The sequence below is a fragment of the Arvicanthis niloticus genome, chromosome 9, assembly GCF_011762505.2.
Source record: "Arvicanthis niloticus isolate mArvNil1 chromosome 9, mArvNil1.pat.X, whole genome shotgun sequence".
Classification (NCBI taxonomy): domain Eukaryota; kingdom Metazoa; phylum Chordata; class Mammalia; order Rodentia; family Muridae; genus Arvicanthis; species Arvicanthis niloticus.
Genome location: NC_047666.1, coordinates 56,068,248 through 56,089,595, shown reverse-complemented (window position 1 = coordinate 56,089,595; position 21,348 = coordinate 56,068,248). Strand labels below are relative to the sequence as shown.

The window sequence follows — 21,348 nt, the reverse complement described above, 5'->3', positions numbered from 1 at the left end:
TTTTATCCCAGAAGGGGAATCTCCATGAGTTTGAGGCCAGCATAGTGAACTGGGCTATGTAGAGAGACGTTGTCTCAAAAGGAGGAGGAGGAGACAGAAGGAGACTGGGGGAGGAAGACTTAAAATGAGTTTTAGTTTTTTAAAAAACTTACAGTAAGAAACCAGTTACCAGTGTAATGTTACATTGCTGGCTTTACACTGCCTTTTCTAGATCTGTTTTTCTTCTGCCGCAGGACTTAAAGCACAGGTGTGATGGTGTTGAGTTCTTTGAGCTTATTTTTATGTCTGAATAAAAATATTTGTTTTTGAAAGATTCTTTTGATAAGTCCTATACTAGCTTAGTTGGTAGAGTAGAGAACTGTAGCAAGTACTCTCAAAGGTTATTTTGCTGGGCATAGAATTCTAGTTTGGCCTTTTTTAGTATTTAAATGTTTTAGACTTACTTGTTTTATTTTATATGTGTGATTGCATGTAGGTATGTGTGCCATGTGTGTGCCTGGTGCCCTCAGAGGTCAGAAGAAGTCATGGATCTCCTGTAAGTGCAGTTACTGTGGTTGTGAGCCACAGTGTAGGTTCCCTGTAAGAGCAGCAAGTGCTGAGTCACCTCCCTAGCTCTCCCTTCAAGTATTTAAAAGATTGCTCCACTTTTTCTCACTTGTATTGTTTCTAAGAGTTTATTTTGTTTCATTGACTTTTTGAGGCTTTATTTTTATTTTTGTGTTTGGGTGTCTGCATATATGTCATTGCACCACATGTGTGCTGTATCCAAGGAGGCCAGAGATGGTGGCAGACCCTCTAGGATGGCAGTTCCAGATGCATGTGAGCTTCCATTCAGGAGCTGTGAGCAGTGTTCTTTGCCACTGAGCCATCTCTCCATCCCCTTCAGGACTGTGTTACTGTTGTCCTTGTTCCTTATATGTGATGCTTTTTTTTTTTCAAATCATACGTCCTCCTGATTTCTTTATTGCTCTTATATTTGAGATTGGTGGAGCTGCTTAGATCTTTTTGTAGTTTTCATAAAATTAGGAGATTTTTGAGCCTTATTTTTTTTACATGTTTTTTAATTCCTCCATCTTTTGTGGACTCTAATCACAAACTTTCTAGCTGCTTGAAGTTACCACATATTTACTCATTCTATTTGTATTTCTTTTTTCCCCTCCTGTTTCTATTGCTTTGTCTCTACTTAACTAAAAAATTTCTTCTAAATTCTCTAAGTTACTTTGTTATGATTTGAGTATAGAATCTCCTGCTCCCATCCCAGCCCCTTTCTACTCCCGAGGCAGGCTCATACTTTGAGCTCAGTCCTCAGTGTGCGATACTTTGTGGAGCTTTTAGGCAGGGCCTTGTTGGTAGAAGTAGATTGGTGTGGGTAGGCCTTTGAAAGATCCCCACTCCCTGTTCCAGTCTACCTTTCTTGGCTCCCTGCCCCAAGCTGTGTGGACAGCTGGGGCCTTAGGATTCCACAACCACGAACGGTGCCATACCTCCCTCCACCAAGATGGACTGAAACCTCCCTGAACTGTGAGCCAGCATAAGCCTTTCCTCCCATAACTCGTTTATTTCATTTGTTTGTTTGTTTATTTGTTTGTGTTTTGGATAGGCCTCAGATACCTGAAACTAACTTTAGAATTCCTATGTAGCTGAGGTTGGCCTTGAACTCCTGATTTTCCTCTCTCTACTAGCCAAGTGTTAGGTTTTCAAATGTGCACCACCATACATAGAATAATTTTTATGTGAATGTCAAATATTGTGGATTCTGGTTTTTTTTTTGCTAAATGTTTTATATTCCTATAAATATTCTTGAAAATTATGGTATTATATGGAAGTAATTTAATTCTTTCAGGATTTGTTTTTAATATTTGTTGGCAGGACATAGATGAATATTTATAGTTAATAATTTCCCATTACTGAGGCAAGCCTTTTTTGAATAACCAATTCCCCATGAAGTTTAAGTTTTTCAGTTTGTCTGATAGGAGTTTATATTATTCCTGGTCTTATATAAATGCTGGGTTTGTGTCCTCTAGTTTTTTTTTTAATACTTTTTTCCTTGCCTTATTTCTTTATAAGCGTACACTAATGAGCAAATACTCTGCTGAATGCTCAGAGGATGCCTTCCTTAGGTATCTGGAGTTATATGCTTTGAACCCTTGTAAGCCTTGGTCTTTTCAGACAGTTGGGTCCATCCTGTCAACTTAGGAAATCTTCTGGATTCTGCTTAGGCTTGCTTCCTGAATTATACATACATATATGTATATTTAATATCAGAAACAGTTTCAGTAGGATGGGTAATCATTTTTGATTCTCATTTTTCCAAGGATCACTACACTTTGTTAACCGATGTTCAATATCTGGAAAACTTGTTTCATATCTTGTAGTGTTTGCAGGGGTTAGGCTGTATGATTTAGTTGTTTCAAACATAGAAATAAACCTGGTTTCTGTTATTCCATCTTGAGATGCAGTCTTAGTCTCTTTTTGAGTTGGAATTGATTACTCTTAAAAATTCTTTCAATTAACTATAAATATATTTGATTTTTGTCTTAGATACCTTTAGTGTCTCATATTCCTGTCACCACAATATTCCTTTAGCTCTTCAGACATTTTGCTGTGCTTAGGAGATTGGTTGAATTAACTCTGAGCTGTGGGTGAACATCATATTTATAGTGCATGCACAGTGCCCAGAAGATGGAATAAAGATGGAATAGCAGAAAGGGGGGTGTGCATGCAGGTGGAGTGTATGTGCATGTGCGTGTGTGCGTGTGCATGCGTGCAGGGCCTGTGTGTATGTGTGTGTGCATGTGCATTCGTGCAGGGTGTGTGTGTATGCGTATACATGTGCATGCATTCAGGGTGTGTGTGTGTGCATATACATGTGCATGCATGCAGGGTGTGTTCGTGTGTGTGTGTGTGTGTGTGTGTGTGTGTGTGTTGATCCTAGGACCTCAAGCATGCCTGCAAATTCTTCACCACTGAACTGTAACTCTAGTGCATCTAAGACTCTTTAGTATCTTCAAACTGTTATAATCTGATCTTGTGGTATGTGATCAAAGAGTTCCTTTTAGGAATGAGGTAAATAACGATTTAAACACTTACCACAGAATTATGCAAGTACATTCTAAAAAGTTAATTTCTTTCATATCAGTGGAAATCAACTGTAACATTAAATCACAGATATATTATAAACCTATTTTTTATTAAAATGAGAGAACATCTTAGTTTTAATGTTTCCACTTAGTGGTTATATAACCGTATTTAAATCTGTTCATTTATGAACAATTCTTCTATAAAATGAGACTAATACTACCACTATCCTGAAAGGATTGTATAGAATATGTGACAAGTGCATTTTAAACTATTGTCTTTTAGGAATTTTTTTTATTACAACCCAATTGTTACTGTGTTCTACATGGAGGTCTCATATGTGTGTCTTTCTGTCTGTCTGTCTGTCTATCTATCTATCTATCTATCTATCTATATATATATACACACACACACATATACACACATACATATACACACATTTAATCACAATGTAAAACTTACTGTTACAGTTGGTATTTATTTCTCTTTCATTGAAAAGTAAAGTGACCCATTATGAAGTATAAGTCATTGAATAAAACATATATCTACATAAAGGAAAAGACTATGAGGTGATTATTAATAAAAAGGCTATTAATTGCATAGGGCATATGTTGCTTTAGGATCAAGTTATACTCAAGGTCATTTGAGTATATTGTAACCGTTAATTAAGTATGTCAACCTTTATTAACAGTTTGGGGTTTTGATCTTATTTTTTTCAAGGCAGGGTCTCATTATGTAGTCTTGGCTATTCCAGAACCCACTAAATAGACCAAGCTGGCCTTGAACTCACAGAGATCCACCTGCCTCTGTCCCCCAAGTACTGGGATTAAAAGTGTGTGCCATCATGCCTGGTGTAACAACAGCTTATGAAAATTATGTTTCTAGTTTTTCAAATGTAGCCTTTATTTTCCCTAACAAGTGGGATAGTAATAACTTAAATAGTTAAAAAATATTCCTCAATTTATTTTTTTAGTAATGACATTTAAATGGTTCTTTTATTAAATAATATATTTTTGAGGAATGGTAAATCCTTAGACTTAGTATTCGCTTTGCATTTTCTTTTACTTAGTTTGTTAAAACTTAAAACTGTTACCATTTTCTCCAACATTTAAATGAAATTTACAATCAGTTGTCATAAGACACTCAGTGAATTAAATTTTTCAGGATACTTGGTAGTCATTTGGTTTACTAAGGTAACAAATGGCTTAGGGAAATTAAACCCATTATTTGTTGTCTAATAGTAATAAGGTTTTAATTTGACTACATTTTAATGCAAATGTGCCACAGAAAATATATGGTACAGAACTTTCTGGAGAAGGCACCCAGGGTTTCCTAGTGACAAACAAGACAAGTAACTAGGAGCCTAGTGGTCAGCTTCCAAGGTTGTGTGCGCTGCAGAAGGCATTCCTGTGAGCTGTCGCTGTCATGTCACGTTCTCCTGCTCAGTGCTTGGTTGGAATGGAAGCTCTGTTTGCAGCAGAGGACATCTTGCCTCCTCTTGCCTGGGCTAATCTCTTCTATTTCTAGAGTTAATAATCCTACTTCAGAATTAGACTGGAAGGGCTCACAAGGCTGGTTGGAGCATGAAAGGTAGTATGGAGTGTTATAAATTGATTATTTTTCTCTAGGCAGACAAATGAAATTAAATCATTTGTGGTTTTTCTCTATATCAGCTCCAGATCTTCCAGAATTGTAAGGAATCTTGCTGTGTCATACAGTGGAAAGTGATCTAATGCTCAAGTAATCTACCAGAGAACTTTGGATGTAAAAATATTTTTAATGTGTTTTCCAGATGTCTGTGACCTTTTGAAATCGTACCCCACCCTGCTTGATTGAAATTAATGAGCAAGAGTATTTGAGTGTGACTGGAGGAGCCTTGTCTTGCAGCACATCACCACTGCTATAATAAAATTACTTAAGAAAATCCAACTCCCACGTATTACATGCTTTTGTTGGGAAGTGGTGTGTTAATACAAAGTTATAAGGAGCATGATTTTAAAATAATTTAATTAGAATCTATTAAAAACTGAACATAATTTTACTGTATATAATTTGGATGCTTCTTAATTCCAGAGGTAATAGGTATTTAAACAAACTGGCTTAAAGTTTTATACACAATATGTTAGTATTTTGTGTGGTATTTTTCTGAATATTTTCTTCCAATGCTTACCAATTACTCTAAATTATATTATCATCTCTGTGGAACTCTACATAGAGTGGTAGCATAGCTTATTGAAGTTGCCAACAATGATATACTTAAAGAAACAAAATTCTGATTGACTCTAATCTGTTTCTTTCAGAAAAGTCACCATCCAGATAATGGATTTTATAGATCAGATTGCTTAATGTGGATACCATGGTAACAATCCAGCAAGTATACTTAATTTCTCACTTCTGCAAGTAGTCTTGACTACTGAAGAAAGAATCTTTTAAAACTACAGCAGAGTTCATTTGGGTACCTCTTATGGAAATCCTAATTTTGTTTTTAACTTTTGGTGATTGTTTGCTAAAGTCATGAACAAGCAGAGAGCTTGTCTTGTCAGGCAGACACACACTAGTGAGGATGTCTAGAAGAGGACCGATTCTTCACAGCCGGACTCAGTGGCTGCTCTTGGGCCTTGCTTTGCTCTTCAGTTTAGCATTATTCCTGTACCTCCTGGAATGTGCCCCCCAGACTGATGGAAACGCTTCTCTTCCTGGTGTTGTTAGAGAAAATTATGGTAAAGAATATTACCAGGCCCTCCTGCAGGAGCAAGAAGAACATTACCAAACCAGGGCAACCAGTCTGAAACGCCAGATTGCCCAGCTAAAGCAAGAATTACAAGATATGAGTGAGAAGATGAGAGCCTTGCAAGAGAGAAGGAAGCTAGGGGCTAACGGCATAGGCTATCAGGGCAACAGAGAGCAGACGCCCAGTGACCTCTTAGAGTTTCTTCACTCCCAGATCGACAGAGCTGAAGTTAGCATAGGAGCCAAACTGCCCAGTGAGTATGGAGTTGTTCCCTTTGAAAGTTTTACTTTAATGAAAGTATTTCAGTTGGAAATGGGTCTCACTCGCCATCCTGAAGAAAAGCCAGTTAGAAAAGACAAGCGAGATGAATTGGTAGAAGTTATTGAAGCTGGCTTGGAGGTCATTAATAATCCTGATGAAGATGATGAACAGGAAGATGAGGAGGGCCCCCTTGGAGAGAAACTGATATTTAATGAAAATGACTTCATAGAAGGTAATATGAAAAATATGTTGGTAAGATCCATGCAAGTTGTCATCTGACCTCCATATGTGCGTACAGACATGCAAATATAAAAACATTTTTAATCTTTTGATAAATTCTTATGTTAGTATGACAGCATGCAAGTAGCATATGCTAATATATCATTACTACCACAGTATTAAAGCAATTATTTTTTTAGCCACATAATTTCACCAAAAATTTGAAATGGCTTTTGGACAAAGTTAAAATGAGATCATAATATAAATAAGAATAAGAATTAGGAGAACAGAATAAGTCTAAGTCTAAATATAAGAGGTTGAAGGGCTCTTGTGGGCCATGTGACTTGCATTCCTCTCTTATCTGGTGTTGACATTCCTCTTAATGTTTTTTAAAATGTATGAACTAAGGTTCAAAATTTGAAAACCATTTGATAAGGAAGGAAAAATTTAATGCAGTAGTTCAATGGTATTTTCCATTTTTAGAGAAGTAAATGGTCACAGCATCAAAGGGAATACACTTTTTACATTTGAGAACAAAGAAATAGCATGTTTTCCTAATACAGATTGCAAAATGGGTATGATATCTTTCCTTTATATGTGTATGAGTGTTCTGTCTGCATGTATAGTATACCTTGTGTGTGCAGTGCTTGCAGAGACCAGAGGAAGGTGTCTGGTTCCTTGGCATTGGAATTACAGTGCTGGGAATCAAACTTGGGTCCTCTGGAAGAGCAGCTAGTGCCCTTAACCACTGAGCCATCTCTCCAGCCCCAGCATATGGCTTTAAGATGCTATATAACTTAAAGTTCATTTAGATTTTAGATATTTGTTAATTTTTTTAAGAAAGAAATAAATGTGTGTTTCTGCCTGTCTCCATATTAATGTCCACTGCTAGGCATTTTTATTCCACTGCAAACAAAACCATTTTGGCTATGAGTGTCTTTTTAAAAGTTCATTTTGCTGTATTCTATAAACAGCCTACCACACGCAGCATTTTGTTGGGCTCCAAACCATCATGGCCATCACCTGTATGACTTCTGAAGTCCATCAGGCAGCGCATTTTGCTTTGCATGGGCATTTTAGCCATCTTCTTCCTCTGGCCTCTTTTTCTGCTACCAACTCATGATAATTTTTGTTAGTTGTTTCTCTCAAAATTCTTCCAAGTTTCTGGAACGCTTAGTTTTTTTATTGCACAGCAGAATTGAAAGCTGCAGATGAAAGAGGACAGTTAAGTAGCATGTGGCACTTTATTCCCACTCTTCTTAAAAGCAGGTAAATTGTGACAGCTCTATGCTCTGTCACTTCTGCTTATAGTTCCCCTTAACTCCTGTAGACTGTCTTTTACTTTTCCTCCACTATGCCATGATTGTCTTCTAAATTACTAGAAACCACTAAGCAACTTCCATTCCTCTTCCAGGCGTTAGTGTAAATGCCATTCCTTCCAGGAAGTGGCCTCTAACCTCGAGCCTAAAATAGCAGTGCTTTCTGTGTGCTCTTGTCACCTCTATAATGCATCCTTTGTCATAGGACTTGTTGCATTATGTGGTGTTGCCCATCTCCTGGTTGATTGTTCTGTCTAGACTGGAAGCCTTAGGAGAGTTGGGGTAAGTGTAACTTTTCTCTCCTAAGTATTACACTTAAAAAATCATATTGCCTGGTCAACCACCATACTTTTTCTAAACATATCTCAAATCATTGTATTAAAATCTATACTAGTATTCTTTGGGAAAAAATATATACACACACATACATGTATAAGAGAGACACACAATATATACATCCACATCCACATATATGCATGCACACATTACATGTTATATCATTAGTATTTATTTTTCTGACTTCCTCACTAGACTGGCTCTTCCTCGTAACTGAGACCACATGGTCTCTGTATCATTAGTGACTAACATGAAAGTACTTAAGTCATTTTGTTGAATTGAACCAAGTAATAAAGTTTTGACTCTTGGGGTCAGAATTTAATATTACAGAAGCAGTTTGTTTGGCACTGTGGCAATACAGGTTAGTATTAAGGGGAAGAAGCTGTATGTAAAAAAGGGGTAATTATCGTAGCAGCTTATTTTGTGGATTGAATAATGTAGCAAAGCTCTTTTTGCAAACCTTTTCTTCTAAAGAGTAGCTGTTTCTGGTTGCACATAGCAGTAGGTAGGTATTTCCACAAACAGATAAAATCCCTGTAGTCTGGTTAATACTTTCAATCCTTGCCTGAGTGAAATCTGTATTTCTCTTGAATTTAAATATTGACATGAACTTGGTTTTGTCCCAAACTCTTTGCTTTAGGCTATTATCGCACCGAGAGAGATAAAGGCACGCAGTATGAACTGTTTTTTAAGAAAGCAGACCTTATGGAGTACAGGCATGTGACCCTCTTCCGCCCTTTTGGACCCCTCATGAAAGTGAAGAATGAGCTGATTGACATTACAAGATCAGTTATTAATATCATTGTGCCACTTGCTGAGAGGACAGAAGCATTTTCACAGTTTATGCAGAACTTCAGGTAACTCAGAACTTTCAGATTTGGCCACTAGGTTCTTTACCTTATTTTGTGTAGACTTACTTAATTTATCTTCACCAAATATGATTATTCAGAGTTATAGAATAATTATATAGGCTTTAAGGGATATTTTTGGATTTTTCTTTTTCTCAATGCATGTATGGTACATTATGTTTCCTGATAGTTTAAACTATGATACAAATTTGAGGGTAGCAACTACGTGGAAACTCAATTTGATGATTTTATAATTGTGTTTGAATTTAGGATAAGCTGAACTTTTAAAAAAGATTTATGTATGTGTCTGAGTGTCTACTTTCATGTTCATATGTGCACAACATGTGTACAGTGCCCGTGGAGGCCAGAAGAAGCCACCATGTCCCCTGGAACTGGAGTTATAGGTGGTTGTGAACTTCTGTGTAGGTGCTGGGAACCAAATCCGGGTCCTGTGCTAGAGCAACCAGTGTCTTAACCACTGAGCCAGCTCTACAACCCCAATAAATTGAACTTTAAAAGTCAGCCTTATTGAAGACTAATTTATTTACAGTTTAAAAATCCACATATCTAAGGATAATATAACAGATATTTAAAGGTTAAGTCATGTTTTCATGCCTTGACAAATGAGTAAACTCACAAACCATCACCTCAATGAAAACCTAGAACATTGCCCTCTTCCAGTAAAAGTCTTCTGACAGCAATTTGAATTTTAAGATTGAAATAAACTTAAAAATGCAAGCATTCAACTAAAAGTAGGAAAACTTATGTCTTTCTTTTTCACCATCAAGTTGTATTTTAAAATGCTAAGTTAACACTTAAAGTTATGTTAGAAAAAAAAAAAACATTTAAGGAAACTGCTGTATCTTTGTTTGACTTTAACAATTGCTATGTTTTAATACACTAATTTTACTTCTTTATTTTTCTGTTCTAAAGTTAGCTAACTCTATCCTGTGGTAGAATATCCAGAAGTCATATTTCCAACTAAGTTTTGCCTGTTTGAAATAGCTCTATGACATATGATTTCCTATAACTTTTTAAAGTTGCTTTTCTTCCAATTGCTTTAAGAGGCTTCATTAAACCTCTTTAGTAATAACCTGCATCATGGTAGCTATTTCTTAATCACAGGTATCATCTTTATATACCAGCCGCTAGACAATTTTTTTTTATTTTGTTCCATTTGAGAACAGCCTCTTGATCTGAGACAATTATTTATTTAGTTCTGAACTGATTAGGCATACTCCCTTGAGCAGTTTTTTAATTTGGTACTGAACGCAATCCCACTGCAAGTTGTTCCAAAAATGTTTTGAAATATGGCAGTAAAGTAGCCATGGCCCTCAGATAGGTTGTATTCACTGACCCACAGACTTTGTGCTTTGCTGTAATATCTCCAACAATTGAGTGGTATCGTCAGTTTAATATTAATGTAATACTGCATGTGATTTCATTCTGTATTGGTAGTGTCTTATTCATTCTCTTGCCAAAACTTTATGTGATACATCTCTGAATGAGTGGCGCTTTGTATGTTTTCTTGAACAAATTTTATTTTTCAATTCTATTAGAGATGTTTGTATTCATCAAGACAAGAGGATTCATCTCACTGTTGTGTATTTTGGGAAAGAAGGACTATCTAAAGTCAAATCTATTCTAGAATCTGTCTCAAGGTTGGTAAGCCAGAACATACTGAAGTCCATAATGCTAAGTATTAAAGTGTGTTAAGAGTGAGAATTTCAGATATTTAGTGTTTTAATTCTAGAACTGTTTTAAAATCTGGCTGAGGGGCTGAGGAGATGTGCAGTCAGCAGAGTGCCACTGTACAAGCATGAAGACCTGAGCCTGAGTCCCCAGAGCCCATGAAAGCTGGGCATAGAAGCAGGCATGTGTAACTGTGTTCTTATGACAAGATGGGAGGCAGAGACAGAATCTCCAGAATTCACAGGCCAGCTGAAGTGTTCAGTGACAACACAGAGACTCTGTCCCAAACAATAGAGAAGGAAAGCGTAACACCCAAGATTGTTCTCTGGTATTTACATGCATGCACACAAATGTTCACACACATGTACATGCATACACATCATACATATACATACATAACATTACACACACACAAAGTTGTCTGAGCATGTGTATGTGTTGGGTGGTAATGGTAATAAGTTTTTCATCTTATGTAACTCTACAATCCATCTTCCCTTATTGCTTAGCAGGGAGCCTGGGGTGATCTGTGATCTACCTACTTGCCCCTTGCTGTATTTTTGCAGGTTCTGTTTGCTTTTCTAACCCTAATCTCTGCTTTGATACCATCATCTTACCTTTCTTCCCTCCTGTATACCCATGCTTCTGCTCTCTCCTGAAGTGGTGCTTATCACTCCCACGTCTTTACAACTCCCACCCGGTTCTGCAGTACACAAGTACACAGTTTTGTTTCTGTTCTTTAACAGCCAAACTTAATAGAAAAGTAGTTCTGCAGTAAGAGGCCCATGTTGTGCCTGGCACATAATAAGCGTCCAAAGATTTGAATAAATTAGTTAGGAATTCCTTAATAATTTTTCATTCTTTAAAATGAAATTTTCCTCTCCAAATCATGGGCCCAAATGGAAGAGTCAGTTGTCAAAGTCAGCCTTTTTCTCTAATACCCTCTTTGTTGGTTCTTTTACATTGGATAGCCTAATGCTCCTCCTTTAAAGTGATGTTATGCATGTGAGTTTTTATTTTCCTAATGTAAATACGCTGTATTCTGTTAGGTTGGTCGTCTGCTCTTACTACACATAACCTACATATCTTTGATGACTTTTTTATCTTTCTGCTGGTTGGAAGCAGCCATTTTTCTTGAATTACTCAGCTAACATCTGTTGAGTCTCCCCTCTATGTTCCAGGTATGCTCCTTGAGAGCCTAACTCAGGCAATGGGAAGACTAGACATAACTGAAAGAGTAAAGCCCTGATCCTGTCCTGTGAGGAGTCTCACAGCCTTGGACATAAATATGACTCACCATCTTTCCTCTCCACATCATAGTGGCCCTCTTTGAGCTCAGAATCAGACCATTTTCATAGTCCCTGGACCTAATATCTGAGAGCCATATGTCTTTTTACTGCTAATTGCCTCTGCTGGGTTACTTTCTATTTGGGACTTTTCTCTGTCTCACCCTTGCTGATGCCACAGCCTAATCTCAGTCCTCACTTCCCTGCACCCTACTCCCCTCTTCATTGCTTTCAGTCATTTACCCTGGTGAATTACTGAAACCACCTCCCTGTGTTGTCAAGATTCTCCTGTAGAAAACGGCAGAGACCTTGAGCCTGCTTAAGGAGAATTTGAGTAATATTGAAGGATTTTGGCTATCTCCCAGAAGTGACGGTGCAAGTAAGTTTGGAGAAGAAAATAACAAAAATAACTTTGGAGCCTGAAGGACTAGAATCAGACACTTGACTGCCATGAAGATTTTCCTTGGTCTTATCTGTTTTCTTCGTATTGACTTCATTCTCCTGCTGCAGATTGACTTCTTCTACATGATGAGGGATACTGGCTCACACCTTCTCAGCTTTGTCATCAGAGAGCTTCAGTAGAGAAAATCCCAGGGAAGGATGTCTTACCCACTCTTGAACTACTCAGTCATTGTGCTGAGTGGAAGGGAGGCTTCACAATTGGCCGCACTCGAGCCTAGTCCTTAGCCTAGGGAATTACTGTTGTAGGGTAGGTAGATGAGCCATAGACTGATCAGGGCATCCAGGCTGGCAGTGGGCAATTTCTCGAAAAGAAGGGAGAGATTTATATGCCATAAGATGGAGAGGAGAGTCTGGGTATTCCAAGCACTCAGAGTCACTCCACATGTTGTGTGAGTCTTTGCTTCTTTCTTCCCATTACCGTGCTGTCCTGTTATAAGAGCAGGCTTCCTCACTGGCCTCCTACTTCAGTGGTACTCTAGTTAGTGCCAGCAGCACCTAGTGGGCTCACTAAAGCCCACTAGAGAACTGACTCTGCCCTATGCTTCTGAGTCAGCACCTCTGAGGGTAGCGAGAGCTTGCCATCAGATACTGAAGGCTTCACTTCAAGAACCACCAACCTATGGAAAAGCCTGCTGACTCTTCCTTTTCAGGTACTAACACTGTCGTTTGATCTGGGATGAACAGTGCACTCATTCTGGCTGTCCTCTCATTCTTCCTGTTGTAGGGTTCCTTGGTGTGGCCCTCCTCACTATTCCCATATGCTTAATCTGACCCAGCTATTTTCTCTAAAATGTTTTGTGCTTTTTTACTTACCTCTATGCTTCTGAGAATTGTTTGAAATGGCCTTCTACTTGCAGTCATTGACTTTGGGATTCTACCAAGGTGTAATTCAAGTTTCCCATCTGACATTTAGTTACTATAGACATAAGCAGTCTCTTCCTGAAACCACTGTTTGTTCATTAATTCAGCAAATATTTATTGAACTTGTTGTGTGTGCATCATATTAATGAACACAAAATCTATTTTGAAGGAGTTGGGAGATACACAAATAAACATGTTATATGATACTAGAGAAACAGCTAAGGGAGAGAAGCTAGGGGTTAGAGAGTCTCCTTCCCATGTGCTAACAGGGAGGTACATGACAATGGAACATTTAGGTGAGGACCTGAAAGAGGGTAGGAGCGCACTCTGTGTGTATAGAGTGCATTGTTGGTTACCAGAAACTATGGCTACGTTTCCATGTATATGTGTTTCTTCCACAGTGCATTTTTAAGATCTCAAAAGGCAATGCCCCTTTTAAAATTCATACCATTAGCATGTTGCTTCAAATGTGGACATTTGGTGAAATCTATTCCTGATAAGGAACAAACGAAAGAAGCTGAAGATTTCCTTCTCCTGTGTGAACATATAGCCAACATAATAAGTTATTTGAAATACAGTCCGTTGTAAGTTCTGTTGAAGAAAGGACACTGTCAGCCTTTAAATGGGACTTATCAGCTCTTGTTTTTGCTTTCCTCATAGTGAGTCTAATTTTCATAATTACACCTTGGTCTCATTGAACGAAGAATTTAATCGTGGACGAGGACTAAATGTGGGTGCCCAAGCTTGGGACAAGGGAGAGGTCTTGATGTTTTTCTGTGATGTTGATATATATTTCTCAGCTGAGTTCCTTAACAGCTGCCGGTTAAATGCTGAGCCAGGTGCGTAAAACACCATCACATGAGCTGAGTGTGTCACTTAGAAGGGTATCAGCACAGTCCAGGGCTGAGTCACACTAATCTGAGGGAAACACGTCTTTATTAAACATTGGGATGGTTTTAAAGTTATATTAGGCATAATTTAATTGCAACAATGAGTAGTAAGTTGAAACTCTGACCTCTGATGTTCAAATCCTTTGTTTTCTTGGAGTCAGATTCCAGTAGTTCTTTCTGGAAGGGAAGTAAAGAAGTGCAGAGGCTTGGGGTGATCTCAGTGGTGGAATGTTGCCTAGCATGTTTAAAACCCTAAACAGTGGAAGCATGGAGAGGAAGGAAGTACAAAAGAAGGGAACCTGGAAGTTGATGCGTCCCAGGTGTAGAGGGAGATAGTGTGCACACACGCACTCATGCACACACCTTACACAGGCATGCAGAGGTCCACGTATAAGTAGTGGCTAGTCTCCAGATTAGACATTTTAAAGTGATTGATGGTACATTGCTTTACATTATAGATATAAAACAAGTTTGTACATTTATAAGTATCAAAAAATAAAGTGGCTGCCATGTAACAGGTCCCTTGACCATTACTGAGTACTTGATGCTCGAATATCTGGCTAAAGCCAGTCACAGCAAGGTTTCCTCTACTGAGGGGAAATGACCTAGACAGCTGGTGAAGTCTCCAAGTGTCATCAGTTTGAATGACAAAGTCTTCTCCTCAAAAGATCCCAGATCTTGGTTAAATCTCTTTCCCTGTTCTTTATGTATCTATGCATTGTGCAGTATTCTGTGTATTTACTGTTTTAATGACTCTCTTTGAAGAGTAATAGAAATGTTTGAGTTTCTTGGTGCTTGTCAGAGGTTAATTTACATCTGTTACTGCTGCCTAGTGAAAACAGAGAGTCATCAAATGCTTCACCTCCTGAGTGACTGAGGGAGAGGATGACTTTGTGTTCCTCTGGTGGTTGACAGGAGTAGGGGTGCTCCATCCTTTATGTTGTTTTGCAGCTTCAGTTTCAGACTGACCTGTTGTGTGTTATCAAGTGAACATTGGTATTCTAGAGGATTGATAAAATTAACTCAAAGATAGAAAGTCTCCATAGATACGGTAATAAAAGTCCTTCATCTGTGTGAGATAAACATATATTTTTATTTATAGGTAAAAAAGTGTTTTACCCTGTGGTGTTCAGTCTTTACAACCCTGCCATTGTCTATGCCAACCAGGATGTGCCACCCCCTGTGGAGCAGCAGCTGGTGAGACTTTGTATCTTTGCTTATGAAAGGCTCAATGATTTTTTTCTAGTTTCCTTTATGATTGTTGTACAAGTAAAAATAAAGTTTCAATTTTTTAAAAAATAGCCATTTCAAGTCCCATAGTCTCTTTTGCATTTCCACTTCAAGGAAGGCTTGTGTTTCTTACTTTAGACTCGAGTGACAGTGGTAGGAGAAGGTGTTGACCACAGACAGGAGAGCCTCATGTCCCAGAAGGTCCTGCTTATACAGTCACATTTCTGCCAACATGCTCTAGGAATGCTAAAACGAATATTAACTTTTAAACTCCATTAACTAGAAATTAAAAGATAACTACCAGGGAATAGTATGCTATAGGAAATTATATAGAGTGCCATGAAAGGCAGTTGTCATGCATCGAGCCCTATAGTTATTACCTAAGCTATACTTAAATAGGCTTTTTTGGAAATGTTAAATAAACATACTGTTTAAATAATATGGCTCACAGAGATGTTATAAAGCTAGTATATAGTTCCTGCGATTCATCCACTGGGTTTCTCAGAGTTAGCGCTGTATGTCCCTTCCCTCTGTGAAGGGCAGTCTTGTTTAGGACTATATATACAAATAGAATCAAAGTGACAATCGGTCACTCACATCCACCTTAATCCGATACCCCAAAGCACTTGATCTAGTTCATATTTAAAGTGATACTATCAATAAGCAGTAAGCACACATAATAGAAAAAATGAGTTAAAAAGTTGACAGTAATTCACGTTAGTCAACTTTATTAAAAATAAAAGAGTTTTGTAAAGTTACTTCTTTTAAAAATCACAGCCATGCAAGGGAGGCTGGTGGGAATGTAGACCAGCTGTCTAGGCTCAGGTTTAAAAAGATTCATGTCTGTTAATGGTAATACCTGCTCCTAGGATCTCTCAGGGCCTAGAATAGCAAAATATATAAAGTAACATTAAACACAAGTAAAACTTTAATAAGAAGTTTACTAGTACTTAGCGTAGTGAGTATTCTATATCAAGAGGAAGGCATGAAATGTAAGTAAAGTAAATACAGAGTGCAAGCGTAGAGGAAAATGGACGTGTGGGACATTTCCAGATGACTTTTTATTGCTGTTATTTTAGAATTTTTCCTTTTTTTCTTTTCTAGCTCCCTCCTTTTCTTTCTTTTTGAGACAAGGTCTTACTATATAGTTCATGCCTGGCCCTGAACTTACTAACCCAGGCTGGCTTCAGAGTTAAGCCTCAGGCTTCTAAGTAGTGGGTATCACAAGTATGTACCACCATGTCCAGATAGATGACATTATTATAACAACTTAAGTTTATGTGCCCTTGCCGGGCAGTGGTGGCACTCGCCTTTAATCCCAGCACTTGGGAGGCAGAGGCAGGTGGATTTCTGAGTTTGAGGCCATCCTGCTCTACAGAGTGAGTGCCAGGACAGCCAGAGCTACACAGAGAAACCCTGTCTTGAAAAACAAAAAACAAAACAAAAAAAAGTTTATGTGCTCTTTACTGTGTAAATGGTTCTGTTCTATTCTGCCTGTGTCTTAATTCATTTAATCTTCCTGCCAACCCCCTGAACACAGCTGTACTGCTGTTGTATCTGGTGAACTGACCAAACTGGAGCCCAGGCTGTGTGCTCCATGGTGACACTAAGGCACTGCACAGACTGCCTCCGTCATGTTAATTCATCTGGTATTGGGCATCTTGTTTTGCCAAGCACTGTATTTCACTGAGAAGCTCATAACCCTACCGTGCTCACAACGATTTTTATTCTGAAAGAAGACAAAAATAAAGTCAGATAACAAACATGATTAAAACAAACCAAGTTGTAAAACTGATGATGTGATTTCTGTGCTGTGTTCAGTCATAAGGGCATTGCAGAGATGAGGCTGTTGATAGCTGTGGAATATCTGGCAGGGGACAACTAAGCCGTGACTGAGTCTCCTCTGTGCTCAGAGCACAGCTGGCAGAGTGGGAGCACAGTGCAGGGCCAGGTCACATAGAGTGTGTGGAACCCTAGAAGGAGTTTGCATTGTATAAAATTAGAGATTTTTGGATGCAGAACTGCTATCTTGTTGTTGGAGCAGATGTGGAGACTGAGGAAAAGAAAGGAGTGGAAGTAGGAAAAGTCAGGGGTTAGGTATAGCCATGGTAGATGTGTGTTACTATATATAGTATATGTTCCCCTGGTATTCCTGGGAATGGGATTGCAGGGGCAGAGATATTTAGGTTATGGTTAGTGTCTTAGCTAGGGTTTTATTGCTGTGAAGAGACACCATGACCAAGGCAACTCTTATAAAAGAAAACATGTAATTGGGACTGTCCTGCAGTTTTAGAGGTTCAGTCCATTATCATTATGGTAGAAAACATGGCAGTCTGCAGGCCGACTTGGTGCTGGAGGGGCTGAGAGTTCTACATCTTGATCCAAAGGCAACAGGGAGACTATCACATTGGGCTCAGCTTGAGCTTAGGGATGCTGTGTACCTGAGCTACTGTGTCTGCTGTCTTCCTGACTTTATAGAGTCTACAAGTTGAGGGTTGTATTTACAATGTTAATGGTTTAAAATTTTAATATTTTATCACACATGAAAATTATATGAAGTTGAAATTCTAGTGACCATAATAAAGTTTACTGGGGCACAGCCTGCTCATTTAATTATTTATTGTCAGTGACTGTTTTTACAGTATAAGAATTGTGACAGACTGAATGTTTCTTACAGCCTAAAATATTTATTCCATAGCTTTCTACAAGATAAGTTGGTGGAATGTTGGCTACAGTATCTCTCCTTGAGTCTTACCATCCCTAGTCCCTACTGATCTTGCCTGCAGGTCTCTCTGAATTATCATTCCCCAGCGCATCTCCAACTTGGTTCCTTTATCAGTCAGAGTCGAATTCCTTGCGTGTTTTTGCAGGAAGCTGTCTCAGTATCTGAGTTTGGGTGAGCTGCCTTGCTTAACTCTCCTCACCTTCATGTCCTTACCCAGGCTGGACTCAGTGCACCAGAAGCAGCCAGGGTGCTTTGCTGTGTGCTCACCTCCTTTGTCTCCTGTACTCCACAGTGTCCTCCCATAGCCTCCCAGCTGGTTAAGGACACTTGTCACCAAGGCCCCAGGAAGGTCAGCCGCAGTCCTTCCCCAGTGTTCTTCTGCCTCAGCTGTCCAGGCCTGGGCTCCCGAGCTGCCTTGGAGCCTTGCTCCTCTCTTCTTCCCACCCTCTGTCCTTGGAGCCGTGCAGATCACTCCTGCCTCTTCTCTTCCTGAAGCCTTTACCTTCAACTTCGTTTTCTGTTCACTTGGGAAGGATAAACAGCCAGTTCTTCAGTTTCCTCTCAAGATCTCTGTCTTCCTTACTGCCCAAGCCTCTGTGCATTCCCAGTGGATGAGCTGCCCCATAGGAGTGACAATAGGAACAACTTCCTGGGACCCACCTGTCCTTTTGTGATAACTAAGCTGATCCACCCCCTTGACAAGAACTCCTTCACCATCCTGCCTCACTCTGATCCTAACAGATCTAACCTAACCCTCTCGTAAGTCACCCTAGGGCCTTGCTTACTGTCCTCTTGCCACAGTGTCCCTTCTGTGTTGAACATTCTCAGCGGAGCTCTGTGCACGCTGTCCTGCCTTGCAGTGCTGTATTCCAAATACTTGCATAGCTTCTCTCATTTCATTCTGGTCCCTGCTTGGTTTTCTTCCTCAAGGAAGTATTGTGTAAGCAACTTAACAGGATGGCCTCCTCGGCCATGCTTTCCCCTTGCACTGGCACATGGCACAGCCTTTTGAATGGATTTATTAGTGTGCTAGTTGCCTGTACATCCTTGGTTTTCTGTTTCTCTACTTGGTCTTCAACAGCAACAACTTTATTTTGATAATGGTTTTCCTCACATAGGAAAAGGATTTGGTAGTTCCAAGGGTATCTTCACCAGTTTTTGGCAAACTTTCGGTAAAGGGCTGACAGGAGATATTTTAGGCTTTCCAGGCTAAATGGTCCAGTTGTAACTACACAGCTCTCTCCCCCTGTATTGAGAGAGCCCCCGTCTGTCATTGTCATGATAAATTATTTACAAAGCAAGTGGCAGGCCAGTTACCCAGGGCTGTAGTCTGTTGACCCTTGATTATGCCACAGAAACAAGACAAGTTGTCTTCTCTAAAAACTGTCTCATGGGAGTAAGAGGAGCTTTGGGTTCTAATGTGCCCAAGAACACTCCCTTTTCAGCTTGTTGGTTTGAGTTCTGTTGTAATACCTGTTAGTGAACACCTTATACTGACTGGGGTAAAACTATCCTGTGCCTACAAAGTATTCATGTCTTGTTGAAAAGCTAGAGGTGACAAGAGTTTCCTAGAAGCTTACAAGCTTTATGGGACCAAATAGTAGAAAACTAGACTGAGGAAGCCGGGAAATGAGCCCATTTGGGGGTTGGGGGTGTGATTTAAACACCTAAATAAGGTGTGTGTGTTACAGAGAGTCTCTTATAAGCATCACCTGTCAATAAAAAAGCCGATGGCCAATGAACTGAGGCAGGGAATAGGAGGTGGAACACTGTCAGGAAGAAAGAGGATTCTGGGAAACAGTGAGACAATAAAAGGGATACAGGGAAAGATGTAGGAGAGACACTGAGAGGTGCTGGGGAGATGCTGAGGAAGATGTGAAGGAAGAAGCAGGCTGGGACTAAAGGAGAGGTAACTAACCATGTGGAAGACAGAACATTTTGAGGGGGTTAAATAAGTTATGAGCTAGTCAGGGAATGAGCCAAAGCTTTGACCAAGGCATTTATTAATAAGTAGTCTTGGAGCTGTCATTCTGAGAGCCATGGATGGAAAGAGGAAAAAATGGATTATTTTTACAGTATATAGAAGTGATGGTTGTAAATTATGATAGACAGACAGACAGATGGACACACACACACATATGTATTATATAGCTCCACATTTAACTCTTGTCCTCCTATCTTGAGTCCATTGAAGTCAGGACCATTCTTTTTGTTATTAGTAACCTCAGCGTGAACTCTGTACAGGGCTTGAGTCCAGTTAAATTGCAACTGTTAAAAGTCCTGTGATCATGCAGATTAGGATATCCATTTGTTTTGTAAGGGCATAACAGCATATGATCCTTTAAATAAATGACAGGAAATTTCTTTGTAAAGTAGTTGTTTAATTATTGATTAAAATTCCTAGTTATTAAAGATTAAATTGAATTTTTTCTTTTTTATCACAAGGTTCATAAAAAGGACTCTGGTTTTTGGAGAGATTTTGGCTTTGGGATGACTTGTCAATATCAATCAGATTTCCTGGCTGTCGGTAGGTATACATTACCTCTGAGGATGATAGAACTTGATGTCTTTATTCTAGGCCTTATGACATTTTCCCAAAAGGTATCAGAATTGAGTGCCTTTAGTTAAACTGTGAGGATGTATATCTGAAATATGAAAGTGAAGCAAAACTCATAATTAATTCTCAGATTGTAAAAATGAGGTTATAAAGGTAAAAACTAAATTTACTAGTTTCTTTAAAAGCAAGCAAACAAAAAGAAGTCATTGACTGTCATGTTGTCGTGTTTACAGTTGTTTGGAGCACTCTTCCAGAGCTTTCTAGAACCTTACTATTTGTCTGTAGGTGTGTTAGCCACGAGTAATCGTGGAGTGTCTAGTGAGAGGCTTTCTCTTTTTCATCTAGAGGTGAAGCTCTTTTCTGTTAGAGTGTCACACAGAGCCCAGTATGAAGACAAGGGTAGGGCATCTCTCAAGTGGGAGCCAAAGTTCTATCCCTAGTTCAAAGAAGTGGTCAGAGGTCTGGGTTCATCCCTGCTTCTCCTCAGTCTCACTTGTACTCACAGAAAATGCCAAAGAATAGTTTGGTAGAGAGAAGAATCCTCTAACTCCAGATTATTTAGTGTCTCCATTTCCATGACATAGTAGAAGCCGTAGCATAAGGCTTGTGATATTCTTAATCCAGATGAAATTCACCCTCCTAATTAGCATTTGTCTTTAAGACCCTCCACTCTTGTCTCTTTGTCATTATAATACTTGAATGATGGGAGAGTGAAAAGTAATGATAAAACAAATGCCATTTCCCTGATTTTTTTACATATTAAAATAGTATTTACTGTCTTTCAAAAATATATTTTTGTAGACTGTAAAAATATTGTGAGTGTTTTGAGTGGGATATTGACTTACAGATCACGTGT

The 21,348-nt window shown here is 38.9% G+C and overlaps 1 protein-coding gene across 4 annotated transcripts in view; it reads left to right on the top strand.

Annotated features, from left to right (window-relative positions):
• The window catches only part of Csgalnact2 (chondroitin sulfate N-acetylgalactosaminyltransferase 2), a 30,508-nt gene that overhangs the window by 6,263 nt on the left and 2,897 nt on the right, over positions 1 to 21,348 (top strand). Inside the window, exons 1-7 of one of the 4 annotated variants that reach the window (XM_034511927.2) lie at positions 4,619 to 4,668; positions 5,379 to 6,302; positions 8,585 to 8,801; positions 10,352 to 10,453; positions 13,751 to 13,929; positions 15,083 to 15,177; positions 20,381 to 20,462. In XM_034511927.2, the coding sequence (XP_034367818.1) occupies positions 5,642 to 6,302; positions 8,585 to 8,801; positions 10,352 to 10,453; positions 13,751 to 13,929; positions 15,083 to 15,177; positions 20,381 to 20,462 (1,336 nt within the window). In that variant the 5' untranslated portion in view covers positions 4,619 to 4,668; positions 5,379 to 5,641. Of the gene's footprint in view, positions 1 to 4,618; positions 4,669 to 5,378; positions 6,303 to 8,584; positions 8,802 to 10,351; positions 10,454 to 13,750; positions 13,930 to 15,082; positions 15,178 to 20,380; positions 20,463 to 21,348 lie in introns of those variants that run through there. The other 3 variants (XM_034511926.1, XM_034511929.2, XM_034511928.2) reach the window with 3 other exon arrangements.